The 17,659-nt window shown below is 53.3% G+C and overlaps 8 protein-coding genes across 8 annotated transcripts; 5 read left to right on the plus strand and 3 right to left on the minus strand. All coding sequences in view use genetic code 12, as the record gives it.

Moving 5' to 3' along the window:
• Positions 1–12: 12 nt before the first annotated feature.
• On the plus strand, positions 13–1,647 carry VPS17 (retromer subunit; the record flags this gene model as incomplete). Its single annotated transcript, XM_034158544.1, has 1 exon — positions 13–1,647. One exon carries the CDS (start codon positions 13–15, stop codon positions 1,645–1,647), a length of 1,635 nt encoding a protein of 544 aa, XP_034014650.1.
• Positions 1,648–2,262: 615 nt separating this feature from the next.
• Positions 2,263–6,885, plus strand: SIZ1 (SUMO ligase; the record flags this gene model as incomplete). The annotated part of the gene is made up of 1 exon (XM_034158555.1): positions 2,263–6,885. One exon carries the CDS (start codon positions 2,263–2,265, stop codon positions 6,883–6,885), a length of 4,623 nt encoding a protein of 1,540 aa, XP_034014651.1.
• Positions 6,886–7,060: 175 nt separating this feature from the next.
• Positions 7,061–7,582, minus strand: RPB7 (DNA-directed RNA polymerase II subunit; the record flags this gene model as incomplete). The annotated part of the gene is made up of 1 exon (XM_034158566.1): positions 7,061–7,582. One exon carries the CDS (start codon positions 7,580–7,582, stop codon positions 7,061–7,063), a length of 522 nt encoding a protein of 173 aa, XP_034014652.1.
• A 429-nt stretch (positions 7,583–8,011) lies between these two features.
• On the plus strand, positions 8,012–8,533 carry DIURU_000558 (mitochondrial 54S ribosomal protein uL13m; the record flags this gene model as incomplete). Its single annotated transcript, XM_034158577.1, has 1 exon — positions 8,012–8,533. One exon carries the CDS (start codon positions 8,012–8,014, stop codon positions 8,531–8,533), a length of 522 nt encoding a protein of 173 aa, XP_034014653.1.
• A 443-nt stretch (positions 8,534–8,976) lies between these two features.
• Positions 8,977–12,657, minus strand: DIURU_000559 (DNA-directed RNA polymerase II subunit RPB2; the record flags this gene model as incomplete). Its single annotated transcript, XM_034158588.1, has 1 exon — positions 8,977–12,657. One exon carries the CDS (start codon positions 12,655–12,657, stop codon positions 8,977–8,979), a length of 3,681 nt encoding a protein of 1,226 aa, XP_034014654.1.
• An 802-nt stretch (positions 12,658–13,459) lies between these two features.
• On the plus strand, positions 13,460–14,893 carry DIURU_000560 (uncharacterized protein; the record flags this gene model as incomplete). The annotated part of the gene is made up of 1 exon (XM_034158600.1): positions 13,460–14,893. The coding sequence occupies one exon, from the start codon at positions 13,460–13,462 to the stop codon at positions 14,891–14,893; it is 1,434 nt and encodes a 477-aa protein (XP_034014655.1).
• Positions 14,894–15,149: 256 nt separating this feature from the next.
• Positions 15,150–16,004, plus strand: MRP20 (mitochondrial 54S ribosomal protein uL23m; the record flags this gene model as incomplete). The annotated part of the gene is made up of 1 exon (XM_034158611.1): positions 15,150–16,004. The coding sequence occupies one exon, from the start codon at positions 15,150–15,152 to the stop codon at positions 16,002–16,004; it is 855 nt and encodes a 284-aa protein (XP_034014656.1).
• Positions 16,005–16,046: 42 nt separating this feature from the next.
• DIURU_000562 (uncharacterized protein) lies at positions 16,047–16,751 on the minus strand (the record flags this gene model as incomplete). The annotated part of the gene is made up of 1 exon (XM_034158622.1): positions 16,047–16,751. The coding sequence occupies one exon, from the start codon at positions 16,749–16,751 to the stop codon at positions 16,047–16,049; it is 705 nt and encodes a 234-aa protein (XP_034014657.1).
• Positions 16,752–17,659: the final 908 nt, after the last annotated feature.

Here is a 17,659-nt window from a genome sequence, read left to right on the forward strand (position 1 = left end):
CGTAGCCCCAATATGGCTCTACCGTACGACGACGATTTCGAGAACAATAACCCGTTTGCCGAGCCCGAGCCGGCACCGCAGCCACCGCTGGTGGACGAGGTGACCAAGGCGATGGAACAGAAGCGCCAGGAACACGAGCGGGCTCTCCAGGAGCAAAGGGAGCGCGAGGCAAGACAGCAGCTCCAGGACGCCGCCACCGCCGCCAATGACGCCAGTGAAGCTAGCAACGACACTACCGCTACCGATACCGATTTGACAAGCGATGAATTCACGGAAAACTTGCCGGAACGAGTGCTCAAACAGATTATCCCCGAACGGTTAGCTAAACACCAATTGAAGTTTAAACTTACGGCGATTGAGAAAAATCGACCGGGGAACCCCATTTTAAAGTTCAATGCTTATGTGGCGGGTCTCCCGAAATTCAGACAAAAGCTGTATAAGGATGTCCGGCGAACCTATGCGGAAATGGTGAAGTTTAATAAGTATTTGACTGGGGCCAATCTCGAGTGTTTTGTCCCGGTTATCCCTCCAGCACACACTGCTTACACGGGAGAAGAAGGCCACCATTACCTTATGGAAGTGTGGCAAGAGTGGTTTGACCGGATCCTGGCTAATCCGATTGTTATCCGTGACGAAGAGTTTGTCTATTTTGTCGAGAATGATTTCGGTTACCAAGTGATTAATAACAATAAGAAGCTGGCGGTACCTAGTGGGTTGATGAGAAAGACGTTGAAGCAATTAGCACCTCCTTATGACCCGATTGGGCCCCTTGCTCTGTTTCGTCCTCAGATTAAAGGAGCTTACTTAACGTTACAAAAACTCCATAAACAGCTTGACCGCAGAGCTAAAGCGGAAAAGCAAGTGCTGGTACACGTATACGACTTGGCCAATAAGCTCCAGCTCATGGGGCTGGCGGAACAGACCCACCCGGGGATGAAGAACTTATGGGACAAGCTAGCGGCGCTCACGGTAAAGGAGCTGGACCTCATGTTGACCGATGCCACCAACGAGATGGGAGCGCTTGGCGACGGCCTCTATCTGATGCTGGAGGACTTTTTCGAGATTAAAGAGGCGTTGACTAACCGTCACTTGATTATGAGAGAATTGAATACTGCTCAAGGTCAAGTCGATGCCAAGCAACTTCAAGTGAACAAGATGAAAGCCAAGACGACGTTAGACCCGTTACGCGTTGAAGAAAGCTTACGCCTGCTTGATTACGCCACCAAGACGAGAGATTCTATGGCTCTACAAGTGAGACGTATTCTGGGAGAAATGATCATTGAACGGAAACAAGTATTGGAACACACCGATATTACACTTAAACGCATGCTTCGCACCTATACGTTAAAGAAAGTGAACCATCACCGCCAACTTTTGAAGCACTTAGAGCTGATAAGGCTTGACGTGCGGCTTGTCGATGCCAAAGGCGGGTTATCTCGTTTGAACAGAGATAATCTCAGCAATATCAAACACAATTTGCCTCAGTCGCAGCTGGAAGGCGGCGACGCGTGGTCACTGCGCACGTTCCGTCTGCTAGAGGACCAAGGCGCCGTGGCCCCGAAAAAGCGGCTGCCGAGACATAAACTCGACGCGAGAAATGCTGCCGAATTGCTCGGGGTGGCCACATTCAACCCCCCCACGATATGACCATATACGACCGACGATAGTAAATGACAAATTAGACACCCAAACATCTTATTTTGTAATATCTCTTGTGTTGTAGAGAAAGACAGCCTCGAAATTTTTTGGAATATAGCCCCGGTCTGTCTATCTCAACTAGTATACCACTTGATTTCACATAATACAACGCTAATGAGTGGTCAGAAAAGAGTTTTTACGGAATTAAGAGCATGTTCTATTTATAGACCATTCGAATATTAGTGGTCAACCTGTTTGCAATGGGGTACTAGGTTGATCATAAAGTCCATGTCTTACCAGTCGCGTCTTACAATTCGCCTCATTTTTTTCTGTCGTCGTTAATAGGGCGTTACGCGCCACACCCTCACGGCGCGCCTTTTTACTATGGAAAATTGGTAACGGTTAAACGGTATCTGCCCCCCGATCCGTGGATCTGATGGTTTCCTACTAAAATATCCATCAAGACTTTTTGAAATTTCATTTCTAGATAATTTTAAAACAATACTTAAAACACATCCCACCACCGGTTTGTTTCATACGGGTCTCTCGCCACCACCTGGGGACCACACCCTTGACCGCGCGCGAGTGGCTTCAAGCTTACTACAACTCCCCCCCCCCCTCGACATGAGTCGCCCGGCGACGCTCAGCGCCGACGAGATCGCCGACACCCAGCACCGATATAGCCGCTGGCTCAAAGTGGCCCAGCTCAAACTGGTCGCCCGCCTGTTGGGGCTCCGCATCAACGGCAACAAGCCCGACCTCATCGACCGCATCGAGGAGTGGCAGCAGTTGCAGCAGCACCACCACGACCACCACAAGCTCATGGCGTTGCGGATGGTGGTGCTTTTGGTGCAAAACGGACGCGACGCTCCCGACGCCGCTACCCTTGCTTCCCATATTGCTACCGGTCGCCAGGATCTCCTGTTACTCCACCAAAACCCTGTCGAGGGCGTGGTGACGCCTCAACCCGTACGAAGAGCGGTCCAGCCGCCTCCCGCAGCTACTAATAGCGTCCCCTATACTGGGAGCAGCGTTTACTTTACGCGTTCGCCGTTCTATAACTTGGTCCAGACGGTGCTGGGGAGTCCCCAGATCTGCCGGCCGACGCTGCTGAACGCTAGGGTGCCATTCTACGTGACGTTTAACGCCGAGGAGCTGAAATTGTTCCAGCGGTGCCAGCAGAATAAGAACTACCGCGTGTTTGTGTTTTCGGGTGCCATCCCCAGGGGCGGGGCTAACTCGATGGAGGTGCCGGTAGAGTTCCCCATGCCGTTACGGCTATCCGTAAATGGCAACGATGTTAACGTGCTGCTGTTTAAAGGGATCAAGGGGAAACCAGGCACGGCGAAACCAGCGGATATCACCGACTATATCGTCGATACTCCTCGCAGAAACAACTTGGAAGTGCAGTATTGTAACACCACCGACGCCTACCTCATATACATGTGTTTTGTTGAAGTCGTGTCAGCGGAGACGTTGCTTGAGCGTATCCTTGCAAAGCCGAAGATCGCCAAGTATACCACTGTCCAACGGATACGTGATAGCTCTGGTGATGATGATATCGAGATGGGGACGCTGCTGGTTCCCTTGAGAGATCCCGTGATGTTTACCCGGTTAAAATACCCCATCCAGCTGATCTATTGCGATCATCCGGGGTGTTTTGATGGGCTCATGTTCTTACAACAACAGATCCAGTTACCCCAATGGCAGTGTCCTTATTGTGGGCGTAAAGTGTCGATGGATGATTTAGCCGTGTCCGAATACTTTGAAGAGATCTTGCGTACTTGTCCTGAAGACGTCACCACGGTAACCATCAAAAGCGATGGCTCCTGGGTCGCCGACGATATCGAGATGGACGATTCCGACGACGACGACGATTACGGTGGTGCTAAACCGCCAGCACTGTCGGCCACCCCCGCCCCAAAACTGAAAGCTGACGAGATCGAAGTGGTGTGTCTTGATAGTGATGAAGACGAGGAAGTTGATGACGGAGTGGCAGCGGCGGCCAATACCACGGCCGTGGCTGATCATCTGACGCAGAATGACCCGCCGCTGTCCCCCAGAAGACAAGCACCGCGCATCCTCTCGTCATCGCCGGAACCGGAAGGTAGTGCTATTGAGACGCCGATCGGACGTGTACCCCGCGTAGCTGGAGTTTCCCCTACTCCAAGCCGCACCCCGTCACCCGTTAGGGCACGAACCACTACCGCGGCCACTCTGAATAGCACAATGCCACCTGGGGCTCGCCCCCCAAACTCTGCGCTGAACCCCTCGCCTACGGCACCGCGTCCCCCTACCAGACGACCACCGACTAATATCTTCATCAGTCTGCGACGCCCGCGACCGCTGGCGCCCCGTCCGGCACCCTCTAATCCTCAGCCGCTGGCGGCCAACGGAGGAGTAAGGGAGCTGACGGGAACCGCGCAAACACAGCAGTCGGCACTGCAGTCGTTGGCCGCCGACGAAGACGACGTCCCTTTAGCCCGACGAGTGCCGGGTGACTCTACCGCTTCGACCAGTCCTGCTCAACCGCTGTCGCTGAAAACTGCCACTACCACTACTAATAAGGCGACGGCATCTTCACCAGTGAATCAATCAGCGCAACCTATGAACCAGACGACTACGGCACTGATTGCTGCAGCCCCTCAGTCTACGGTACCTGCCAATAATGAAGGGCGGCTGCCGCTGGTGCAACTGGTATCGTTGGTACTGCCGCCAGCGGTGACCCTGCCGTCCACTGCATCCCTGCAATTGGTGAACTCCCAGGCTCAAGCCCAGGCCCAGGCACGGGCGGTGGCTATCGCTCAGGCCCGCTACCAGGCGCAAAGGCAGCAGGCGTCGTTATTTGCCGCTCTGGGGTACCAACAGCCACCAGCAACGTCCACTCAACCAACACAACCACAGCAGCAGCAGCCAGCAACAGCCACGCCATCACACCACCAGCAGATGCGCCAACAGGCCCAGCAGGCTCGTCCTCAGGTCCAGGCTCGTCCTCAGGTCCAGGCTCAACCAGCTCGTTCTCAGACATCTCCCACACTGTATCAGAGTCAAGGATACGTCCAGCAGCAGGCTCAACAGCCCCAGTACGAGGCGACGGCACTGTATACGGTGAATCCCGTCCTCCAAGCTCATCCCGCGGTCCAGTATGTCCAGTACGCGCAACCACCCGAATCGGCTGTTGCTTCTCAGCCATCGACGCCGACAGTGGCTAATACGGGCCCGCTTCGCAATTTACTCATCACGCGAGAGAACTACCAAAAGGAAGTGCAGCTGCGTATGGCGACGGAGAGACTGTACCGCGAACTGCTATTGAAATTGAAGCACTTGTTTGATGCCTACATGAGTGCTCGCTCCAAATTTCTGCGGGAAACGTTCGTTGAACCGATAGTGCAGGCGCTTAACCGAATACGGGCCCAGCAGATCGCGTACCACTATAACCAGATGCAGGAGCTCGACCACTTGTTCCAGACGAAACGAGCTGAGGTGGCGTTGGCGCTTAACAAAGCCTGTGACCACCTGGACGGGTTAGAAAGACTTCGACGGATTAATGAGGAATCGACGTTCCAGAACCAAAGAATGCAACGGCTGCAACAGATCGAAAGGCTGTACTTCTTTGAGCCGGTTCAGCGCAACTATACCGAGAGTTATTTGCGGAACGTTGCTGAAAACTTGGACCAGCTTCTAGCGTATTTGAGAACTCAGGTTGTCGGCCAGAAAAAGGCGGCCAAATCTGTAAGCAATGGCCTGCGGCAACAACTGTCTCAGGGGGCGTTACCAGGGGTGGCTCAGATTGATATGCAGATTCAGTCTCAGATTCAGTCCCAAGTTCAATCACCGCAAGTACAATCGCCTTCAGTGCCTGTTCAGTCGCCTCCCGTGGGGGTTTCCGCTCAGTCGTCGCCAGCAGTGCTGGCACCGTCACCGCAAGTGAGTGTATCTCAGTCGCCAGTGGTGCAAGCGCTGCCAGTGCAAGCGCTGGCGGCACAACCGCAGGCCCCTGAACCGGTCCGGGATCAAGTGTATGAGGCATTCTCATTTCGTCCAGTGGAATCTAGTCCTCAGACGAGTAATGCGGTGACGGCAACTGAACCTACAGTGACTAACCCCACCCAAGTACCTGAGACCACCACGGAGAAACCAGCTGAATCTGTAGCTACCGCTTCTGCTGATGCTACTGCTACCACTAATGCTGCTATCGCTGCTAACCCTACTACGACCACGGCTACTGCTACTACTGCTCCTGCGCCGACTCAACCACAACAGCTGCTGGTGGCGCTGCTGGAAGGTGCTACTCTGCCTGCACAACCACTGGAACCTGCTACTCAACCAACACGGGAAGAGAGTCCACCTGTGGCTCAACCGCAGGCGTTATCGTTGAATAATGAGGGCGGTGCTCAACCGTCGGCGCAACCGCCGACTCAGCCGCCGACTCTGACGACTCCCTCTGTGACGGCACCGACTTCACCCAAAGCAACGGCTGTGTCTACCGAAGGTTTACCGACGCTGCCGCTCAAATTGAATACTGGTACCACGACAACGACAACAACGACAGCCCGAAGCGAACTGCCGTTGAGATCTTCAGTGCTGCCAGAGGTTCCTCGATTAAGCCAGCCACCGCCCACTGGACCGCTGAAGTCGGCATTGCCTACTGGACCGCTGAAAACTGCGATTCCCACGGGACCACTGAAATCCGCTTTGCCTACTGGACCACGGAAGGTTACGCCGCCGACGGGACCTAGATCGACGACTAAGTTCGTCAATCGGCCCAATACTTCATCCACGCGGCTTCCCGGGTTAACTTCAACGGTGCCGACAAAGCCAGCAACGCTGTCATCGTCGTCATCATCCACGACTCCTCGCCCTCAGCTTAAAATCCCCACGCAACCGAGAGCTCAAACCACCACCCAGACTACTGCTCATGCTGCTGCTCAGGCTAATAATCGGCTGGCTACGGCACCGGTGGCTCAACCGAGACCTCAACCAGTTGCTGCCCAGTCCAATTCGTCAGTTGGTGCTACTCTGGGGCTGGTGCTGCCAGGAAAGCGGAAACTGAGTCCTCCTCCACCCTCCGAATCGCCTAAACGGATCAAAGGCATGCTTGGCATCACCATAGCTCTGACGGTACTTGATGGTGACGATACTATGGTCGATGGTGATATCACTCCGTCGTCACCGAATTCTCCCGAACCCCCTCGTCCCAGCCAGATCCCCGCCGACGCAATGGTCATCGACTTAACCGATGACTAGTCGACTACGACGAGTAATGATGAGTATGACCCCTGAGAGATTAATAATCGATAGTAGGTATGAAATCAATACATAACGAAGTAATTCACTTAATTTAGGTATGTCGCTCGATTAATATATAGCTAGTTTTGCTGTGATACTTCCACGTAATATAGTACAAATGTCGTTAGATCCCCTAGTTCGGGGTGGGTCCCAAGAAGTCCTCCTTGATCGACCCGATGGCGTAGATCTCGTTGACGTCGGTACGGGTACCGACGATCTTGAGTCTTACCCGCAGACCCTTCTCGATTTGCTCGTCGGGAGACACGTACGCCGGCGGGTTTGCCAGCGGGTTGAACTTGAAGTCGGAGGGGATCAAGTGGGTCAGGACAAACACCAGCAACGGGCCGACGTCGGCGAAGAACCCCATTTTGTTCACGGTGACGACAACGCCGTCGACGACCTCCCCCTTGAACGGCTTCCACACCACCGCCCGGTACTTCACCTCGAACTCGGCTTTGCCCTGCGATGGAATGATCCGCCCCCGGCCGATGTCGATGTTCATACAGTCGAGCACGCACACGATGTAGCCGAACTGGCCCGTGCACGTCCCCTCGACGTCGGACAAGAGCTTGTCGCGCAAGTACTGGTTCATCTGGGGCCCGAAGAACAGCGGGTGCAACGTCAAGTTGAGCGACAAGTCCTTGAGGAAAAACATGGGGACCGTGGCGGGTGGAAGCTGGGCGACTCGATGGTGAAAAACGCGCGCGGCGTGGTGCAACGTTGGAGACAGAAACTGACAATTAAGGATGGGATAGTGAGGCAAGGAAGTAGTGGATTTTACATGTAATTGTCGTTTTGAAAGTGATCGTTAAGTCAAGGATTGAAGGTATTATGCATTTTAGATGGGGATAGCTTATAGACTAGGTGCACTAGAGATACGGTACCATAGACTAAATGCCGTTGCACTATGAACAAATGAAAAAACAAAAAAATTTGAAACATAGATTAAACAGAGTTAAAACATAGACGAATTAGAACAACATCGGGCTTTCAAAGTCATTTCGTGGGCATTCTTTAAATCTTACGGCTGTGTCCGCTTTGTCCTTCAGTTACGATCGCGGGTGCGAAAATTTCAGCACCCACGATGTCCCAAAGAATCGGAACCCTGGCGGTGGCGTTGACCCGGGTGTGGCACCACGTCGACGTGGCTGCCGACAAGCGGACCCTAGGGAGACTCGCGGCGCTGATCGCCGCCACGTTGATGGGCAAGCACAAGCCTACGCACACTCCAAACCGTGACCATGGCGACTACGTCGTCGTCACTAACTGCGCCCATTTGAAAGTTTCGGGCAACAAGATGACGGAGAAGCTTTATTGGTCGCACACCAGTCGTCCGGGGTCGCTTAACTTGATCCCCATGGACCGGATGATCGCCAATAAAGGTCATGGAGAAGTGTTGAGACGGGCCGTCAAAGGGATGTTGCCGAAGAACAAGCACCGTTTGGTGCGTATGGACCGGCTTAAAGTGTACGACGGTCATGAAAACCCTTACACTGAGAACTTGGTGGCGTTTGCCGACGAACAGGCCGAGGTGAAGCAGAAGATGGCGGTGCTTGAACAGCGCGAGGCCAAGGCCCAGGAGCTCCGCGCTAAGTTCTCGCAATAAAGCATTTTGTATATAGTCAATCAAAGGGAAGAACGGAAGAATATTTACGTTTTGATTAGCCCACGCGGATTGTTACAATCACAGAAAACACTAGTGGAAAAATTTCTCTCAACCTGAAATTAAATGGATGGACAAACTTGGATAATCTTAAACTCTCTAGACTTTAAGTTCTACGATACCATGTTTTGAGTATTCAACTTGTAAGTGTCTCAACCTTTTAACTGATGCAAAATACAAGTGGAGTTCTGTTTTGACTTAACAAGGTGAGCTATGTACAAATAAAGAACAGCAGAAATGACTTGTGTGATTTCCTGTTCAGCTACAGGCTTCAGATATATCGGTTCTCTTGATATCATACTACACTCCTTGAATTTCTCATCGTATTACATGTTGACTCTCGTTTACATCATTATGGTAAAGTTCTCATCTTTCTCTGTCTCGGTTTACACCCGGGCGGTGACCCCCAGGCGCTCGGTGTACAATCTCGGGGTGATGTTCATCGCCATCAACTCCTGGAACAACAACTTGGCGGCGTAGGGGATGTGGATCTGGTAGATGTTCGTCTTGTTCTTGCAGGCGCGGCACTCGAACTGGTTCTTCTTCAAGTTGGCAATCACCAGCATCAACCCACACTTGCCACACACGTGCACTCTGAACGAGTCCAGGGCTTCCATCAATCTCTCCTTAAGGAAACCGGCAGCCCCGTGGGCAATCATACAATCACGCTCCATTTCCCCGAAACGCAAACCACCGTCTCTCAGTCTACCTTCGACGGGTTGTCTCGTCAACACTTGAACGGGACCTCTGGCTCTGGCGTGGATCTTGTCGTCGACCATGTGTCTCAATCTCTGGTAGTACGTGGGACCGAAGAACACCTGGGCCATGATCTTCTTACCGGTGTGCCCGTTGTACATCACTTCAAACCCACGCAGCTGGTAGCCTTCGGCACGCAATAACTGCGAGATCGCCTCGGCGGTGACGTTGGTGAACGGCAGGGCGTCACCCTCCATACCCCGCAACGCCGACACTTTAGAAAGCAAACACTCGATCAAGTGGGCCACCGTCATCCGCGAGGGAATGGCGTGCGGGTTGATAATCAAATCGGGGACGATACCTTCGCGAGTGAAGGGCATATCTTCGTGGCGGTAGGTGACACCAATGGTCCCCTTTTGCCCGTGCCGCGAGGCGAACTTGTCCCCGATTTGCGGTACTTTAGTGGTTCTCATTCTCACCTTGACGAACTTGGCGCCGTCACCATTAGTGGTGAGGAGCACCTGGTCGACGATCCCCAGTTCCGTCGATCTCAAGGGAGTAGAGGCATCACGCTTGGTGTGGTAGTTGGTACGCTGACCCAACTCTTCAGTATCGGGAGGGATGGGAGTAGTCTTACCGATGATGATATCTTCACCCGACACTCTGACACCAGGAGCAATGAGCCCGTCGTCGTCCAACTTCTCGTAGGTACCGTGCTTCAATCTCAACGTATCCAGACGCAGGGGTTTCTCGAACGTCTCCAACGCCTTCATCCCCTGGCGCTTTTCCAAGTCCATGTAACTGCGGAAGAAAAGCGAGCGGAACAACCCTCTATCAATCAGCGATTGGTTCATGATCATCGAATCTTCTTGGTTGTAACCAGAGTAACACTGAATGGCCACGATAGCGTTTTGCCCGGCAGGCAACTCCCGGAACTTCAAGTACTCCATCAGCCGGGTGGTGGCCAACGGCTTTTGCGGGTAGTATAAGATGTTGGCCATGGTGTCCATGCGCACGGCGTAGTTAGTCAAAAACACCCCCATGGCCTGCTTACCCATAGCCGACTGGTAAGTGTTACGCGGCGACTGGTTGTGGTCGGGGAAGGGGATAATCAGCGCCGCCACCCCCAAGATCATCAGCGGGTGGATCTCACAGTGAGTGAAGGTGTGGTTCTTGCCCAGGAACAGCTGGGTGATCCGCTTGGCGGGGTCGATCTCCTCTTCCGTCTCCGTCTTGACGATGCCGTTCATGGCGTTTCTCAGCAGTTCGAGGTCTTCCGGCAGCATGGCAATCATGATCGTCTCTTCTTCCTCGGCGTCGACGTATTCGACAATGCCGTTAGTCACGAGATGCGACCACGGCTTGGGAGTTCCGTCTTCGTCTTCGAAGATCTCGGGGGTCTCCAACTGGCGGGCGTGCTCCTTGGTGAGCTTCAAGTGGCCGAACTTGTCCAGCTCGCGGTCGTCGTCAACAATGAACAACGGACGGTACACACGCCCGGCGTCAGTAAACACTTTGAACTCGCGCTCGCGGATATCGCGGATAATCAGCACTTCGGAGGGGATCTCCTCCTTCCGCCGCATGAGGCGCATCGTCTCCAAAAGCATCGCCGGGTCTCTATGCGTACCCAACCACACCCCGTTGAGGAACACTCTCGTGGCTTCGGGCGAGTTGCTGGGGACGTAGTCCTCCAACGGCTCCATCCCCCACTCGTCCAACACCGACGCCACCAACTTCAGGTCCTGCCCCACCGAGATACACGTCATCAACGACAAGTTCTTCACCAAACCACACGCCTGCCCTTCGGGGGTCTCGGCGGGACACACCAACCCCCAGTGGGTGTTGTGCAACTGCCGCGGCTTGGCGATCTTGCCGTCTCTGCCGATCGGGGTGTTCGTCCGCCGCAAGTGGGACAACGTCAGCGAGTAGGTATAACGGTTCAACACCTGGGAGACCCCTGCTCTCAGCGTCATCGCCTTCTTCTGTTCCCCCCAGTTCCCGGTGGCCAACGAGTACCGCAACCCGTCGGTGATCGTTTGCGATTTGACGGCGAGGGTCAAGTTGAACTCCTTGTTCAGCTCGACGCACCGCTGCATGTAGTTGTAAATGTCCTTGGTCAACTTCTTGAAAAGGATGCGGAAAAGGTTCGCCAAAAGCGGGCCGGCAAGGTCCAACCGTTTCTTACCAAAGTGGTCACGGTCGTCGGGTTCCTTACGGTCAAGAGCGACGAGCAAAAGCCGGTTGACCATGTACCCGAGGAAGAACGCCTTGCGGGTTTCAAACCCTTCTTGCTGGGTGATGTTAGGCAATAATTCCTTTTGCAAAATGTCCTTGGCGTACTGGATCCGTTTTTCCCGCCGAATCCCCAATACCCCTCTTCTCCCGATGAAGTCAAGGGCGACTTCTCTTTCCTGGATGACAAACCCTTCTTCGACACACGGTTTAAGCATTTCAAGCATCTGCCAGTCGTTGGCGTCGTAACAGATGTGTTCGAGGATATCACCGTCAGGGACCACGCCAAGGGCTCTGAACACGATGACAATGGGGATATCTTCTTTGATATAGGGTAAGGTGGCCTTGATCGTCTTATTCGTCAGCAGCAGCCCTTCCCGGCCATAAAGTTTGATTTGCATCGAAGAGATGAGGCGCAGCCCCCGCTCCAATGCCAGTCGGATTTCAGCGACATGCGATACCGGCAGCGGCGCCGCCTTTTTGAATACTTGGACGATGTTGGCCGCCAGTCTTTCCTGGGCAATCAACACTTTTTCCGAACCATTAATCACGAAGTAACCCCCCATATCGTAGGGACACTCCTTCAACTCGTAGAACTCGAGCTCGCCAAGGTCTTTCAACATACAGAACTTCAGCCGCAACATGATGGGCACTTTACCCAAGTACACTTTGGAGGGCTGGCCTTCGTTTTCGATTTTCTGCTCCACCCAGTCGAGTTCGGTGTCGCCACGGTGCTGGCGGTCGTCGGAGGTGAATACCCGCTTGGTCATTTCCACGTAGATCGGCGACGAGTAGGTCAAATTACGCAATCTCGCCTCCTGGGGGAACAAGTGGTGGGTGGTCCCATCCCCTTCCGTTTGCATCGGTTTCGAGATGTAGATCTTGCCAAAGTTAATTTCATAGCGGCGGTTCTCGTAGTCGTCGTCGCTAGTGTGCTGGGCGGGCTGGTCGAGGATGAGGCGCAGGTCTTCCCACACCAACTCCTGGATCGTCAGCTCGATGAACTCGTCGAACGAGTCCAATTGCTGCGACACCAACCCCTTCTCCTGGAAGAACAGCGAGATCACCGCCCAGCAGTCCTCAGGGGTGATCTGGTTGTCGTCGTCGAGCTCGTAGACGTCGGGGTGGTCGTCGGACATCGCTGGCGTGGGTGGAAAAGCCGGCGTGAGAATTTTCGCGCGCCTCGCCGCTGGTGGCGACGAGACGGGACCGGGGAAGAAGGTCGTGGAATCAGCGGGGAGAGAGGCTGATTTGGTGAAAGTGACACGTAGAATGCTTAGTTATAGCCTGTTTATGGTATTGAGATGGTGATTAAGCGGTTTAGTGGGTGTCTAGTGCGTCTTCCAGGAGTCTACTGCCCCATAGTGGGTGGCGACCAACAACGCGAGTAACAATAATGTTATTGACGATGAGACAAGGGCTTGTTCTGGTGTCACAAAATCGGCTCTAACGGGACTATGACTCAGGCTATTGACTTCCGATATTGTCTTTCAAAAACAATCAAGGAGTGGCGCTTATCTCAGTCCAGCCTGTGAAACTCTTATACTACTTCCACCACCTGTGTTTCTCACGATTAACCTTACTCATTCATCCCAGTTTCCCTCGGCTTCTAATTCCCTAAGGTTTACTTTCATCTATGCCTGCCTCTGTTTCAAGCTTTCAGTGGTTCCAAAGAGGGGCTCACTGTCACAGGGTGACGTTTACCATTGTTTTCCGATTACTAATCGTCAACAGCAATAAACACCACCTGGCTGGGGCTAAGGCGGGCAGTCATAAATCAAACGATTTCACCTGAGGGATTGGATTGGATGGGCTAACGCCGAATCGACCCCGACGGACGATTTCTCGGACGGTTTTTTCTTGTGGCCCCTAGAGTCACCCTCGGGACCCTATATATAGGGGTGTGCGGCTGAAGATACGAGATTTCCTGGGGCAAAATCGATGTTTAAGCTTCGACGACGACGGACGGAGCCTGGGGCCGAGTTCCCCAGCCACGATCCTCCGGCGTACGGTGACATTTTACGGGGAAATGCCCCCCTGAGAAGGTGTCTGGTGAAAGCCGAGCTAGCGCTGTACTATGACCAGCCAAAGAAGTTTGCTGCTACTGATTGCTTTGCTGGTGATCCTTTACTTAACTGTGACCTGCTTACCATTGAATCTACGGGTGATTTGAGGGCTGAGGGTGATTGGAAGCTGGTATCCACTTACCGTGTTAAAGCACACAATCTACCACTGGTGGGGCTTATAGAGGATAAACGAGGATCCCTCGGCTCTACTAAATGCCGTTTCATTGATATCACTACCGTTGCTGGCGACGTGGTGGTGAGAGTGGTACAAATCGACGAGGCGTCGCCCTTAGTGTGTTTGGGAAGAAACAAACGGGGGATAATCGGGTCTATTTTGCCTCAGGGAGAATGCTATAGCCTCGAAATGATTAAAAATGGGGAATACCACGAGTTTGCTCGCGTATCAATGACTACCACAAAGCACCAGTGGGCGGTGGCTATGGTCGATGCTGACGGCTACCGCGGTCCTAGCGTCGCCAATATCGGCTGCTATGCTCCCGGAGATTGTGTGGTCAATACGGCACGCATGCTGTATCGATTTCGAGCGATAATATTGGCATTTGTCGGCTGGCGTCTCGGTCTGTTGCCCACGGCTACCACATTGCTGCTGCCTCCAAGAGTGCCTACCCTGGGATGGGAACGTGATGAAGTGGCTGGAGAACGTATTTCTAGTGATGTTACCTCAGAATTTGCTACGGTTACTCCAGGAGAGATCTACGATTATTTCCATTTGGACACTCCCATGATCACCAGTCCTCAACTTAAAGTGTTTGAACTAGATCAAAGACTGTGGCGTCCTACGGCTACGTCTACATGGGCAGTACTGGTTCAGTACGGTATCGTTGACGGCACGGGAACTCGCCTAGGCTATATGGCCCAACGAGACCATGGCCACCAACTGCTCCATGACTATCACGACGACGAAGGCCGGTTGGTGATGAGGGTAACCGTCGAAGCTCCTACTTCCAGGATCTATCTACCAGTAGTTACCGGTTATGGTGACCACAAATTTGAGTGTGTCGGTTCTCTCTTTGAAGAACCAGATGGCCAGAGACGGTACCTGATGATCCATGAGAATGAAGTTTACGGGACGGGTGCACCGAGTGTGGTGCTGGCTAAACCGTTTAAATGTATCAAGCCCAAAGAATATGGTCGTATTGAGGTTAGTTGTGCCGTTAGCGGCGGCCGCCGGTCCCATGCATTTATATTTAACGGCCAACTGCCGGAAGTGCGAGCAGCAGTGGTGGCGTCAGTGATGCTGATGGACTACTTGAAGAGGACGAGGCTAAAGAGACAATTGCTAGGCTAATACTTAATGATCATATAATTTCAACTGCGGTAGTATTTGTTAGTGCGCACCTTATACGATATACTAGAAATGCTTTACCATCTACCCACCAAGCAATAGTCTCATTCAAATTTTCTTTTGTGGCTGAAACCTATCAAAATCAATCACAGGTGTAGCTATTTAAATCAATGATATTTTCGGACCCTAAATATACCTGTCGCCGGTGACCACCACCTGGTCGCACTTTTCAGGCGGCGCACGAAAAACTTTACCAGCGATGAACTGGCTTCGGAGTGTGTGGACCCAGCTGGTTCGAGGCGTCCACTACGTGCCGCGGGGGCGCAAGTACCCCGACGTCAACGTCAACGATGTCGAGATGAACCCGCCGCGCTACGGGTTCCGCCGCCAGCGGGCGCCGTTGCTCTCGCAGCTGCCGACGAAGACGCTATTCCCGCTGGAAGAGATCCGCCAGCGCTACCAGCAACAGAACCAGCCGGTGCCGATCAAGTTCCGTCTGCGGTCGGACGAGATCGCCCGGCGCAACTACGAGCGGTTCCAGGACGAGATCGCCACCGGGAAGCCCCACTTCCGCGTCGGTGAAAAGTCGGTGTATTTCCCCAAGGCGAGAGTGTGTCTTTTGCGCCCTAACGCCAAGCACCTGCCGTACCAGGCGAAGTTCTTGGTGCCCCGTAACTTCAACAAGATGGACTTGAGGGACTACTTGTGGCACGTGTACGGGTTGCGGGCGTTGAACGTCACCGTCCAGTTGTTGCACGCCAAGTGGCAGCGCGGCGGCGACGACTACGGGCGCTACCGCGGCCCCCAGTTCAAGAAGATGACGGTGGACATGGCCGAGCCGTTTGTGTGGCCGGAAGTCGACCCCGAGATCGTCGCCGAAGGTAAACAGGAACACGAGCAGGAGATGAAGGCGATCTTGGAAAAGAACCGTGTCGGCGCCGACTCGCTTAAACCCAAGGAGGCGTTTGACGGGTTATACGACGAGGTGAGATTGCCGCAACAGTTTGTCCCTAAACACAAGCAACCTAAGATGAAGAAAAGAGTGGCGGAGATGGCGAAGTTGATGGACATGCGCGCCGACCGCGACGCCGTCGAGCAGTATTTGAACTTGTAAATAGCTTCTAAAAGAATATAATTAGCGTATACAGAGGGGCAATTACCAGATCCACCCCTTTTTCTTCTTCGTAGCGGGAGAAGTCTCGTTTGACGATGCCAAAAGCGTGTCTGACTCCTTGGTGCCTGAATCGTTAGCCTCAGAAACCTTAACAGTTTCAGCTAGTAATGGTTCGGTTGATGGTTCCTCCACTGACTCATCGTTGGGCTTAACGAACCTCTCCTTGAGCTGATTGACCATCACGTACAGCGAGTCGAACACCGCCTCCATTGCCAGCAGCGCCAGGCTGGGAGCTTGTGGAGGCGGCGAGTTGGTCGGACCGCGATTACCACTGGCCACACTGGACGGCGCTTGGCTGGCCTGGCTTACCAGCGACACAAAGTCGGGAATATTGGCTGGAATCAGGGGTAAATCCACTTTAATCTTATCGCTCACGTGAGCTATGGCCGGTTTCACGTAGTGGAAATAGCACCAGCCGGCTCCCAGCTGGGTGAACGCCACCCAGGCAGCGCTTTCATCGAAAGCACGCCCACTATCGTCGCCTTCCAGGCGTAGCACCATGGGGAGCACGAGCCACACACTGAGGCCCCAGCGCCATAAATCGTAAACGGGGATTATCAGCGGGAGACAGAGCGCTGCCTCCACTGCTTCCCACAGCGCGTAAACCACCCAGTAGATGAACCATTTCTGAATATCGATAAGGGCGCCCTGGAGCCGTTGCTGGTCAGCAGCCAGCGCTCCCTCCATTGAGAATAAGGCACCAATGGGCACGGCAACCCCGCCGACTCGGATATGGGCCAGCGCCACCCGCCTGGCCACCGTGGAATAGGCCTCAAACAGCCGGTACAGCCCCCACACGGGGAACACCACCCCGGTAAGCACGCTAACGTTAGTGAAATTGAAACACAATGGGCTTTAATTGGAGTGATACTCACTTTAATAACTTGAATAACATGTAATTTGTGGTGTATTGATAAGCCGTGTGGCGTGTGGACCAGGCGGGTATATATGACTGGTTGTGCAGCCCTGGAGCCTCCTCACCTCAATATAGTATAGTGAGAGTGGCGTCTACGTGACGTCTGCTAAACGGTCATTCACGGTGGCCCCCGCCCTCCGCTGGCGACGACGGTGGCTTTGCTTTTGTTTCGGCTAATCTTCGTTGTCACGTACAAACTAAAAGCGTCTGTTTGGAGTCACTATTTAGCATCTCTCTTTTTTGTCTTTGGTAGTAAGAATAGGGGGAGAGCGGGTAATGCTGCTGGCGTGACTAGCACCGATACCTCCATCAAGGGGGGGCCAAAGGGAAGTGTGAGGCACCTATCGGGGTAGTCACGAGCGTGGGCCACACTGTCGATAAGGCCAGCCCACGAGGCATGGCAATGCCAACTTTAAGAGGCTAAAGAAGCAGAAGCAGAGCTAATTGAGATGGATAAGTTTCACTATTTGTGTAGTTAATTAACGTCAGGACACAATTTGGACGATACCATTGACATTGAGGGGACCGTGGTCACTTATTTGGTAATATCAGTGGGTGACCTCGCGGAAGGGGATGTTGAGCGCTGCTACTTAACTCCGATTGCGTTCAAGTCTAGAGTACTATTATTTTGCCAGTGGAGGCAGACAGCGACCGACAGTTGTGTCCCCCGGGCGGTTTT

This window comes from Diutina rugosa, assembly GCF_008704595.1.
Source record: "Diutina rugosa strain CBS 613 chromosome Unknown scaffold55_size80579, whole genome shotgun sequence".
NCBI lineage: Eukaryota > Fungi > Ascomycota > Pichiomycetes > Serinales > Debaryomycetaceae > Diutina > Diutina rugosa.